Source organism: Manacus candei, unplaced genomic scaffold, assembly GCF_025592945.1.
Source record: "Manacus candei isolate 608988 ecotype Guabito, Panama unplaced genomic scaffold, ASM2559294v1 h1tg000061l, whole genome shotgun sequence".
Classification (NCBI taxonomy): Eukaryota; Metazoa; Chordata; class Aves; order Passeriformes; family Pipridae; genus Manacus; species Manacus candei.
The window spans coordinates 4,586,109-4,598,557 of record NW_026138109.1 but is presented as its reverse complement, the minus strand read 5'-3'; the positions used below and the strand labels follow the sequence as shown (position 1 = coordinate 4,598,557).

General features: G+C 40.0%; 1 protein-coding gene across 13 annotated transcripts in view; it reads right to left on the bottom strand.

Moving 5' to 3' along the window:
* Positions 1–3,173: 3,173 nt before the first annotated feature.
* Positions 3,174–12,449, bottom strand: part of PRLR (prolactin receptor) — a 156,018-nt gene continuing 146,742 nt past the window's right edge. For all 13 annotated transcript variants that reach the window (XM_051804743.1, XM_051804749.1, XM_051804752.1 and 10 more), the window contains 2 exons: positions 12,296–12,365; positions 3,174–11,673 (listed from right to left, as the gene is read on the bottom strand). In XM_051804743.1, the coding sequence (XP_051660703.1) occupies positions 10,657–11,673; positions 12,296–12,365 (1,087 nt within the window). In that variant the 3' untranslated portion in view covers positions 3,174–10,656. The remainder of the gene's footprint in view (positions 11,674–12,295; positions 12,366–12,449) is intronic.

Genomic DNA, 12,449 nt, shown 5'->3' with positions numbered 1-12,449 from the left:
CCTGTGCTGGGCCCCGCTGTCACCCTGTGCTGGGCCCCGGTGTCACCCTGTGCTGGGCCCTGGTGTCATCTTGTGCTGTCCCCTGGTGTCACCCTGTGCTGTGCCCCGCTGTCACCCTGTGCTGTCCCCCGCTGTCACCCTGTGCTGGGCCCCGGTGTCACCCTGTGCTGGGCCCTGGTGTCATCTTGTGCTGTCCCCTGGTGTCACCCTGTGCTGTGCCCCGCTGTCACCCTGTGCTGTCCCCCGCTGTCACCCTGTGCTGTGCCCCGCTGTCACCCTGTGCTGTCCCCCGCTGTCACCCTGTGCTGTCCCCCGGTGTCACCCTGTGCTGGGCCCCGCTGTCACCCTGTGCTGTGCCTCGGTGTCATCCTGTGCTGTCCCCTGGTGTCACCCTGTGCTGGGCCCCGCTGTCACCCTGTGCTGGGCCCCGGTGTCACCCTGTGCTGGGCCCTGCTGTCACCCTGTGCTGGGCCCCGGTGTCACCCTGTGCTATGCCTCGGTGTCATCCTGTGCTGTCTCCCCGGTGTCACCCTGTGCTGTCCCCCGCTGTCACCCTGTGCTGTGCCCTGGTGTCATCCCGTGCTGTGCCCTGGTGTCATCCCGTGCTGTCCTCTGGTGTCATCCCGTGCTGTGCCCCGCTGTCACCCTGTGCTGTGCCCCGCTGTCACCCTGTGCTGGGCCCTGGTGTCATCCTGTACTGTGCCCTGGTGTCATCCTGTGCTCTCCCCTGCTGTCATCCTGTGCTGTCCCCTACTGTCACCCTGTGCTGTCCCCCTGGTGTCATCCCGTGCTGTGCTCCACTGTCATCCCGTGCTGTGTCCCGGTGTCATCCCGTGCTATCCCCTTGGTGTCATCCTGTGCTGTCTCCCTGGTGTCACCCTGTACTGTCCTCTACTGTCATCCTGCGCTCTCCCTCTGGTGTCATTCCATGCTGTCCCACTGGTGTCATTCCATGCTGTATCACTGGTGGTATCCCATGCTGTCCCCCTGGTGTGATTGCATGTTATGCCCCCTGTGTCATCCTGTGCTCTCCCATCATCCTAAGCTGTTTTCTGGCATGCAACTCTGACTTTTGGTAGAAGCCTGACCCCTTCAGAGGGACCTCAATAGGTTGGAGAGATGGGCAGAGAGGAACAGTTTGAAGTTCGACGAGAGCAAATTCTGGATCCTGAATCTGAGGAGGAATAACCCCGAGCACCAGCACAGGCTGGGGACCAACCTGCTGGAAAGCAGCTCTATGGAGGAGCTGTGGGTCCTGGTGGGCAACAAGCTGTCCCTGAGCCAGCAGTGTGCCCTTGTGGCTAAGAAAGCCAATGGAATCCTGGAGTGCATTAGGAAGAGCATTGCCAGCTGGTCGAGGGAGATGATCCTGCCCCTGTGCTCAGCCCTGGAGAGGCCACATCTGGAGTGCTGTGTCCAGTTCTGGGCTTCTCAGTACAAGGGAGACATGGAGGTCCTGCAGCAGGTCCTGCAGAGAGCTACAAAGATCATTAAGGGACTGAAGCATCTCTCTTGTGAAGAAAGGCTGAGGGAACTGGGACTGTTTAGCCTCAAGAAGAGACAACCTACCTCATCGATGTCTATCAGTATCTAAAGGGAAGGTGTCAGGAGGACAGAGCCAGGCTCTGATCAGTGATGCCAACAGATAGAAAAAGAGGCAGCGGGCAGAAACTGATGCACAGAAAGTTCCCTCTGAATATGAGGAAGAACTTCTTTACTGTGTGGGTAACTGTGTGCTGGAACAGGTTGCCCAGAGGGAAGACTCTGGGAGTCTCCCACACTGGCAATATTCAAGGACCATCTGGACACAATCCTGTGCAATGTGCTCTAGGATGGCACAGCTTGAGCAGGGAGGTGGGACCAGGTGATCTACTGTGGTCCCTTCCTGACCCATTCTGTGATCCTGTTATGACAAATACAGACAGGTGGATGAGGAGAAACTGAGAGACATTGTGAGAGGGTCACTGCTAACCCATTTCTTATGTTTTTTGGTTCTACTTCATAGGCAAAGAGGTCTAACACAATCTCCTACAAGGACAGAAGAAATGGGAAGCTCTACTGCCTTCCTTCATTACCTTCCAGTAATGGAGGTGGTTTAATCCCAGCCATCAACCCAGCCCTATGCAACCACTTGCTTCCCTACCAGCAGGACTGGGGAGAGAATTGGAAGAGTAAAAGCTAGAAAACTCATGGGTTGAGATAAAGACGGTTTAATAGGGAAAGGAAAGGCCACAGACACAAGGAAAGCAAACCAAGGAATTGATTCACTGCTTCCCATGGGCGGGCACATATTCAGCAATCTTCAGGAGAGCAAGGTCCCATCATACATAATGGTTACTTGGGAAGACAAATTCCTTCACTCCGAATGTTCCCTCTTTACTCAGTATTTTATATACTGAGCATGATATCATATGGCATGGAATATCCCTTTTGTCAGTTGGAATCACCTGTCCCAGCTGTGTCTCCTCCCAGCCTCCCATGCACCCCCAACTTCCTTGCCAGTATGGCAGTACAAAAAGCAGAAGAGGCCTTGTGTAAGCCCAGCTTAGCAATAACAAAAGCCTCATACCAGGCAGTCTGAAGAAAATTAACTCTGCCCCAGCCAAAACCAGCACATCCTTGTAATACTAGAAGAACTAAGGCTCAACAATGGGTTTCCTAGAATGGCAATTGGCATACACTGTGACTAGACACAGTTGCCAATGAGAGGTATTTCACAGGTTTTGGTGACCCTGGCTGCTCCTAAAGCAGAAGGCTGAAGACACCTACCCTCAAGGGCAGCCCCAGTTCTGCAGGAAAACTGCCTGATGTCGTTGCAATGCATCAGAGATTTGTACCTTTTACTAACCAGGGCAGAGCTTACATACCTTAGGATGCCTGAATGCTCAGCCCTTCCCAATCAAATTTTACTTTCACTAACTTGAAATCCCTTAACTTCAGTGATAATTTTCATGAATACAAGACTCATAAAGAAGCATAAAAGTTGTGAACTGGTGGGTGACCCACCTGTGTTAAGGGGTTCAGTTGCTGAGTGCCTGCAAAGTAGGTTAAACACATCTGTCAGCAGGATCCCATCCTACAGACTATGTTGGATGTCTGGCTTTTCCATTTTCTTTCTGTGTATTATATACTGGAATTGTTACATATCGTGATGAAAGGTAGAATCTGTGAAATTTATTCAAGAATTTTTATTAAATTGAAATGCAAACACCATTGCAAAGAGATTTTACAATGACAAAAGATTGAAAATTCCATCAGAAAGCTACAGACTTCAGAACAATATTGATCTTACAAGTGAAAACACTAACAGATTTTAATAAAGCCAGCATTTTCAATATTACAAACTTAAAAAATGCATTTAAAGCATTTTCCTTCAGATTCACTTAGAAACAATGAAGAATTCCTGAGCAACTATTTTTATACCAGTATTCTCCAACCAATGTACATACTACATATGAAATCTAATTCTTACAATTTCTTATATTTTAGAAATTTCCAAAAAATTTGGATTCGGTTCACAGAATAATTGTGCTTAAAGTGATTCTGTTGCTACTGGGACAACACTGATGTTCCAGATTACATACAAATTCTGAAATTTTAGTGGGAAAATGCCTAGCTTGTATTGCAAGGCTACCAGTGAAATGATTATGCAAATGGAAACACATTGGTTTTAAATATTGGATCATCTCTTTCACCTCTGAAAATACACTGTTTATTCTGTGTATTATTCAGAAGATGCAATTTATGTTTCTTTGAGAGACTGCTGGCACAATTAAAGGCAAGGAAGTTCCAGAAACTTTTCCCTTCACTTAACAGGGTGGCAAAAATTTGAAAAAATATGATTAGTTAATGAGTGCTAACATATTTTTTCTGGGCTGTACTTTTTCATACCAGTGCCCTCAGTATTGCTATATTTTACACAATGACTATAAAATATACAAAGCACAATATAAAGATTTCAGAAGTCGAGATAATGCTGAGTATGTCTGAGCAATATAATGCATATATGGAACTGATGGTTGTGTTATTTCAGATGGTGAATGGTATTGGCAGTCAGAATTAAAAAAATTACTTACCAAGATGAAAAATAAACACTAAAGCTCTTTCTGATTATAATGAGCAGTAGTTTCCTCTTCCTTTTGGAATGAAGGACACATAGATGAGAATTAAGAGTAGTCTACAGTATTATGAATTTTATAAAATATGATCTGACATCATTATATTTCTGCCTGTAGAAAAATATGCCTCTTCCCAGACATGTATACTTTTCCATCCTCTTGAAGGAGTATTTTCTACAAGTGACTTGTACAAAGATTTCCAGCATCCTGTAAAAATTCCACTCAGTGCTATGTCTCTAAAACTGACCATTGCAGGAACTGAAGTGAAATCTTTCAATTTTTACTGATGTCAAAATGAGGTGAAAGTACTCAACAGCTCATAAAAATAGACCCAAAAGCAGCATTATCCAAAAAAAAGTTAAATAAAGACAAGATACAAGACAAGCAGCATCACAAAGTAGAAAAAGACATTAAACCTTCCAAAAATAAAAGAAGAATATATAAAAAAGGACTTTCTCATATCTAACTGCTCTATACACCAATATCTTGAGTATAAGATCAGCTTTTAGCATATCAGCACTGTAAGAGGCCACACAACTAATTTGAGTATTTTTCATCACTTTCAACAGATATAATAGTGTCTCTTAAAAGCTTAACTTAAATTGAAGATATGTATTTTAAGCCTCTCTTGGTAATTTTCTAAAATTTTCCAGATTTATCACCAAGACGGACTTTCTGATTAAGGAAAATATTAACAGATACATTGTCCCAGGTACAAACTGAAACAATGCCCAGAAATGCCAAGAGACTCTTTTAATATCCCCAAAATATTTTTCCCTTGGAGCTTCTAGGTCATTGCATTAACTTTAATAAATAAAACCAGAAGAATGTTTAAGAATGGTAGGCATATGTGTGGGACAAAGTAAATGGATAAATACACCTAATCTGTATATCTGTCTGAAAAATTGAAGGTTGCTTTTGAAAGCAGTGTGGTACACTTTATTCCTCTGGAGCTTTTTTCCTTAGGAATGTAGGAAGTGCAATAGCACTCAGATGCAGAGTCTAGCTCTTCAAGTACTGTGTTTGCCTGGGACCAACATCAGATATGCGGAAGGAAACCCTGTAACTGATAGAAAGTGAATGACAACTTCTCATGTTGTTGAAGGACTTTTTCCTTCATATATAATAGCTGATCCATAGTAGCTGATTTCAGCATTTTGCCAGCTCTTTAGCATCTAATAAGGCTTTACTACTTTTGTGGACTGTATCAGGTAGCTGTGCTTATTCCCACTTTTGATGTAGAAGTATTTTCTTCTCTTTTTTTTTTTTTCCTCAGTAACTCATTTATCACTCCTCTCAGCTCTACTAGTTCTCATTTTTTCCTGTCTACTCTTACATTTGATTCTTTCACTTCCATTTTCTGTTCTCCCTCCTTCTCTTCTCAGTAGTTGTCAAAATGCATTTTTTCTTTCATCATCTACCCATGTACTGTGCTATAGTGACTGTACTCCTTTTCCCATTCTGCCACATACAGCAACCTTGTCCCTGTTCTCATCATTCAGTGGTGGACTTGGCAGTGCTGTGATAACATTTGGGCTCTATGACCTTACAGGTCTTTTCCAACCTAAACAATTCTATGTTTCTATGATCATTAAGCTCTTTATATCCCCATATATTATGTATTTATGTATCCGCTTATCTTTATTTGCCTGCTTGACATACACAGGAAAGATGAAGAAATTCCCTGATTTGTTTCAAAATCATTTTCAAGGCAGGGTCACAAGTTTGTTCAAATTGTAATTCAGTCCATCTTTCCACACCCAAGGGAACTGGAGTCTGAATTTAGTATGAGGGTTTGAGACACTTGAGAGTAGGTGTCTCCACTTTTGCTTATTTAGAGACAGAAAATATTTACTTCCTAGGAACTCAGCTGAAAACAGGTATTTCTAAATAGCAAGTATTGATAAGTGCTTAGATCCAGAATGAGGGCATCTCTGGAAATTTGGCTCGCTCAGACCTAGCAACCTGGCAACACGGGCAGTGGTAATAAACTTTTCAGGTCAGGAAAGGGACTGATGTTTGACTGCCAAACTGGGAAAGATGGCTTTTCCTATAAAATGGAATTTTCAGTGTTTTTTTTTTCACATTAAAAATATTTAATTTTGCCACACATCTCAAATATCCCATCCTCATACTACCAGTGCAAAACAAGTGACGATTCCATGACAAGCCATTTGTTAACAAAAATAATTTGGATTTAAAAATAAGTCTTTTTAAATCTTGATAGACTGATTCACTATTTTGTACAAAAAGCAAAATGGTTTTGCCTGCCTTTTAAAGGGAGAAAAAAAAAATCTGAGGTAGCAATTATTTGAGAATATGATGCCTGGTCTCATGACATTTTCTTCATTTCATTTGTCTTTATGGCTTTGTAGAAGATGTCTGGTATCTATCAACTGGCTTAAGTGACTTCAGTTTCCTTGTACAACACCCTCAAATCATTTACAGTTACTGTAAAATTATGAAACACACTTACAGGTTTCATGAGGTGAACCCCACACATACAATGCTTCAGAGAGCACAAAAAAATTCTGCTTATTAATTTTGAACACCTGCTGCCACGACACTTTAAATACTTAAATGACATTTAAAGCAACTGTCTATTTTTCAGCCATTTAAACATAGACACATAGACAGATATACTACAAAATTCACTGCTTTAACATAAATCATCATTACATATTTGTTTTACAGTTTATTCCATAAACACATATATCCTCTTACTAATATTATATAAGGTCAGTTTACTACATTTTTATGAAATAATCTGTGTAGTTACATGATGTTAAGACCATTTTCAAGGCTGCATTATGTGTGACAGTGAGCTTTGTGAGCACACGTGCCAATTCAATAACATGTATTTCTTTAGAAGTCTGGAATATAACACTGAGATACTAAAATAGTACATCAAATATGTCCTTGCTAAAAAAAAGTCTAATTAGAAAATGTACAATAATGAATCATATTTGTCAGTACTGAAAAAAAGTTAATAAAATTAGTCTGAGTCAAAAGGAAAGGTAATTAATTAAAAATATATGTTCAATTTTATGAATTTTATAAAACTAATTATTTTGAAGAGTCTTTATTCTTCCTTTTAGGGCTTTTATGCTATTACAAAGTAATTCACACTATGAATGACACGCATAGCTTTGACATTGAAAACATCATTCGCACTCTTAGAATAATTATTCAAAGTGACAAATTTTACTTATGGTGCAAGAGCTATTGGGCTAATCACTGTTTCTGGGGTAAATTCTGTGGTATACTTCATCCCTTTGGATATCAAAGGAGGTGTCAAGAGCCTGTTATTCCCTACTGGTGTGTCATAATTTTACACCAATTGACTGTGTACAACTGCTGCAAAAGCTCATCTATTTCCTAATAAAAAGCTTAAGAACTGCAAGCAAAAATATCATCACAAACAGAAAGAATTAAATATTTGAACATTCAAAGGACCAAACACTTAGCTGAAGGTTATTCTGATTTCACAGAACAATAGTTTATTATTTTTGTCATATACTTTCAGATGTTAAAGGTCTCTTTCAGAAGGTGTTGCTCCGCCTTTGGGAGTAACAAGGTATTTTGGAAAACATAAGCAAATCCAAGGAAAAATAATCAATCTGCACATTTGTCGAGCTTAAAGAATGAAGTATACTTATAAAAATTGTGTTTATATTATATTTAACTAGCAAATCCCTCAAAACTTCATGTAGTGAGCAAATGTCCCGTTTTCCACTCTGGTTGAATTTACCTTTTCACAGAGAGCCATGATGATTCGGCATCTTGAGATGTTCATCAGCAAAGGTGGAATAGAATCAACACCACATGGTGTAGTTTATGCTACAGCTATTTTGCAGTTCAGTACTAATTCATGACAAAGCATAGAAACTCTTTGACTCTCTCTCTCTGTGGATTACAGGAGGCACACATGCCTATGGGATGAATCATACTCTTAAAAATCTGCCAAAAGTTGTGCCAGTTTGCCTCAGGTACAAAGTAATCAATACCACAGCAACAGTCTGCTGCTGTTGTAGGTCTGTGTAGTCACATGTGCTTTAATCTAAGAAATCCACTATATGAGGAACATTTTTAGTCTGTGGTTTGGTAAGATTCTATATCCTTCTGTGCATCACTAGATGCCTCCCAGAAGGCCTGTAGCAGCATGTCTTTATGTACAGCATTAGGTGTAGGAAACAACACAGAAGTGACTATCTGTGTAAAGAAAATATGTCTGGTCTGGATTAGCTCTGTCAGATTCAGTCAGAAAACTGAAGTGTAAATTAAACACTGTCAGACATAGTGTATAACCAGCTTACATACTTGCACACAGACAAGCTGCTGTCCTGAAAAACATTCCAGTTTTTCCTGATAACTCAATAGTTTCTTTGCAGTACTTTTAGCATCTCTAGAAATTTGTAAGATATACTACGAAAAGTATATCTACAGTAAAATTATTCTGTTAACCATAACTGAACAAAGTTTTATGTCTGGCTGCTCTCTGGAGTAGCCATTTCATGTCTTCAAGTGTTAAATAAGTGGATGTATTAAGAATCTAAGATATCTCCCCACACTTTCATCAGAGCAGCCAGACTGCCCTGATCAGCCTCTAGAAGTCAGCAGTACATTACCTGTATAGAGGACTTAGGCTCCAAATCTGATGCCTAAAGTAAATGTTACAGTCCATACTAACACATATGTTTATAGACACACAGACAAACAGTTAAATTCCTAAGTCCTGCCTGTGGAAAGGCTAGATAGCTCAACTAATCTGTACTTGAGCAGTTCCACGGCATTGAAGGTAAAGGGTGAGAATCTGATTTGTGAAATTAGATGTGGCCTTCTGGGACCTTCAAAATCTGAAATTCTCTTTTGGCTAGCTCTGCAGCAGGTACCTGATACTGCAGGAAGGCTGGTTCAGTGCATAAAATCATGAAAATATAGAGAAACATAGAACTGTTCAGGAAGGAGAAGAACAAAAGAGAGTCAGTCCATTTATCAAATACACCTTCCTTCACATGTACAGAACCATTCCCTTACCTTATGTTTCCAGTTTCCCCTGAAGCTAGTGAGAGTGGCTAAATATTTGGTCCAGTTTTAATCAGTCATCACTTGGTCATACTTTTCTGGAGTAAATTAAACTTTTGTTTCAAGAAGGGAGGACCACAGTAATTTCACAGCCACTACAGTACAGTTTTGATTCTGTCTCCGTTTACATGGGATACAATGAATCTTTACTGTTCCCACTGCTGTTCTGGGGACATACATTCAGCTCTAGTACATAGACTCCTTTCCTTATTCTCATTGCTATTTCAGCAGATCTATGACTCAGACTTTATGCCTCTTATCTTTGACTTTAGAGGCTGGTTTCCAAAACTCATGTTCATAAATTCATTATGAAAAATCTTACTTCAGACTTTTCCTCCAGACTCAGAGAAAAGTGCAATGACTAAGGATGCAGGAGAACACCATTCCATTCGCTGTTGGCATCAGACTATAAATTCAAAGGGAAAGAAATTTTCCTCTCAAAACCTAGATTCTGTTTTAATTATATAATTATAGGTGATAAAAAAGGTGTGAAAGAAACAATTTACAATTCAAATAGTAATATATCTGTAATATATTAGAAATATAGTTTAAAAATTTCTTCATATTCTTAATTAGTATAAAGTTTAATTTCATGCTTTGTATAGAAATTGTAGCTTTACTTGTTACTGCTGTCTCAGCAGAAGGAAACAGAAAAGTTCCTAAGTAGCTAAATAACACTGGGAAATTAAAAAATATTTTATTTTGCTCTTTTTTTGATAATAGAAAAATAGCCTTTAAAAATATATTGTTAAACATATGGGCTTATACTAAAGTAGAATTGTATATTATATACAGTAAGGCAGTATATCAATATTATCCTGCTATTTTTTTCATGTTTGGTTTGCCTGGACTGGGATATGAATGGGATGCAAAGTTTTCTATCACGTTGAAACAAAGCAAAAATATCCTTAGAAGAATTTGTTATTTTACTGTCATTTGTAGAATATATTCTTTTTATCTATGATTTGTCATATACAGTAACTCCTTTTTTCTCAAGGATTGAGAAAAAAATATGAAGAAATCTCAATCTAATGTCAGAATGCATTCAGAAGAAAAGACACTGTAGATAACAATACTGCTGTGCAATGATTTATCTAACATAGGAACTGCTCTGATCACCATGGTGTGCTGACTGACACGTAACAATTTTCATCTTTGTTGAACCTACAGTACTCCCTCAGGCTTAATCAATTAACAGCTTTGCAGAACTGAATAATTATTTTACTATGTGTTTTTCATGGCAATATCCACTTCCTCATTTCACTGTGTCAGAAACGTGTGTTAATGCTCCATGATTTACTTCCATGATTATTACCTCAACCCACTGTCTATTTTATTATCTGTACAATACACACAGGAGACTAGGCTTTTGGAGGCTAGGCTTTTTTGAAGGACTGTTCGCTATGTGATTTTGTTTTACTGGACATATATAAGTATGTACTGTATTAACTGGTTATTTAAAGGAGGGCATAAAGGAAGATGGGTCCATATACTCTGACCCACTGGTCTCTCTTTTGTAGTCACTTGGAGCTGTCAGGCAGTAGCTCATATTTTTCTCAGCTTGACCTTGCTGAAGGTTCTGTGATGTTTCCACTGCAGGTTCTTGAGATACAGGTGTGTGCTGGATGCGTGAATCTGGCATTAATACTAGAATATTATGGTCCACAACTGTTGAGACCTTGGTATATTCTTTGCTGGTTCCTGGAACAGTGTATTTTTCGGTCTTTCCATTATTATCTTTATGTTTCAGTAATACTGTTGGCTCCTCATCTTGTCTGACTTTATGAACTTCTACATAGTCCATTAGTTTAGGATTCAAGAAAGGTGACCTGTCATTATGTCTGTTTTGTTTGACCTGCACTGCAGTTTGTTCAGTTATGGAATACTCCATCTCTCTTTGCTTTTCCATATTGTCATGGACAGCTTCAGTGACAGGATATCGTGACTGATGCTTTTCTTCATTTCCCACCAAAACTGGTGAAATGTTCACATTTGTGGTATTCAGTATTATCGTGTGTGCCTCCACAGTACTGTGGTAGGCAAACATAGGAAGCTGATTATCAGGTAGTAACTGAACTGCAGGCCATGTGGATGACTTTGTACTCTCATTGTTAAAAAGGAGTGCTTCCTGTTCTGAGGCTATACACTGAGTTTCCCAGCTCCTTTTTGCTCCTTTATTTTCTTGGACAGCTCTTACATCTTGTGTTTGAAGTGCTGATGGAAGGGCACGAGGCTCCCTGCACTTCTCAGAGAGCAGGGAAGGGCTATCACAGCTCCCTCGGCCCGAGTCACTGTCTGTTTCCTTGGGTATCATTTTCATATTTTTACTGGGATTGTGATGGCTTGGCATGAGTTGCTGATCCTCACTGTCCTCTACCTCCAGATATTCTATCAGTAGTTCATCACAGTCTGATGTTGGAGGGAAACCATGGCAACCAAGAGCACTCAGTAATTCTTCAGATTTTCCTGTCTGAGGGAATAATAAATAGGATATAATTTTTCACTGTTAACCTTAGGGTTTATCTGACTAGAACAATTGTGAACAATTTACATATTTGCTATACAAACACTTCAATAGTTATATCACTAGACCTAAACTGGATTTCTACTGCTGCAGAAAACACTGAAAGAAGGGAAGAAAATTTCTTGAGTTTCCTCAGTGGGGAGACACAATCGCAGAATTCATGTTTCTAAAATGGGAGGACCTGGGAGCTTTTGACGGGTGTGGGTCTCCTGAGTTTGACAAGAAGGAAATGGAATGATAGTGCAGCCATGTCCTGCCACCTCAGCATGGTAAGAACTAGTAGGACTTCCATAAGAACCGTTAGGAAGATCACACAGGCATTTCCTCTGGTGCCCCATGAAACAGCCATGGTCACAAATCTTGTTCTCAAACACTCTCCTACTACAAGTGTGAGGCAAAACTCTGTCTCACACATACCCTCCACATCATCAACCTGAAAGTGTTACCTATTTTAAACATTGATTAATTGAAGGAATTTCATCCTTTACTAGGGTAATTGTGGTTGCTAGTACATAAGTTGGAAAAGTAAGTAACAGTGAATTCTTTTCATGTTCACTGTGGTACTCACCTCTAACAGATGTTTATCTATGCCTTTTATCTTTGGTCCTGGAACTGGTGGTAGGATGAAGGCCATCATTCTGAAAAAAAACCAGAACAAACACACCAGGTGTAAGTATGGGCCCTATCTCACTATTTGTTCTCCCATTTCCTCAGAATGTGAC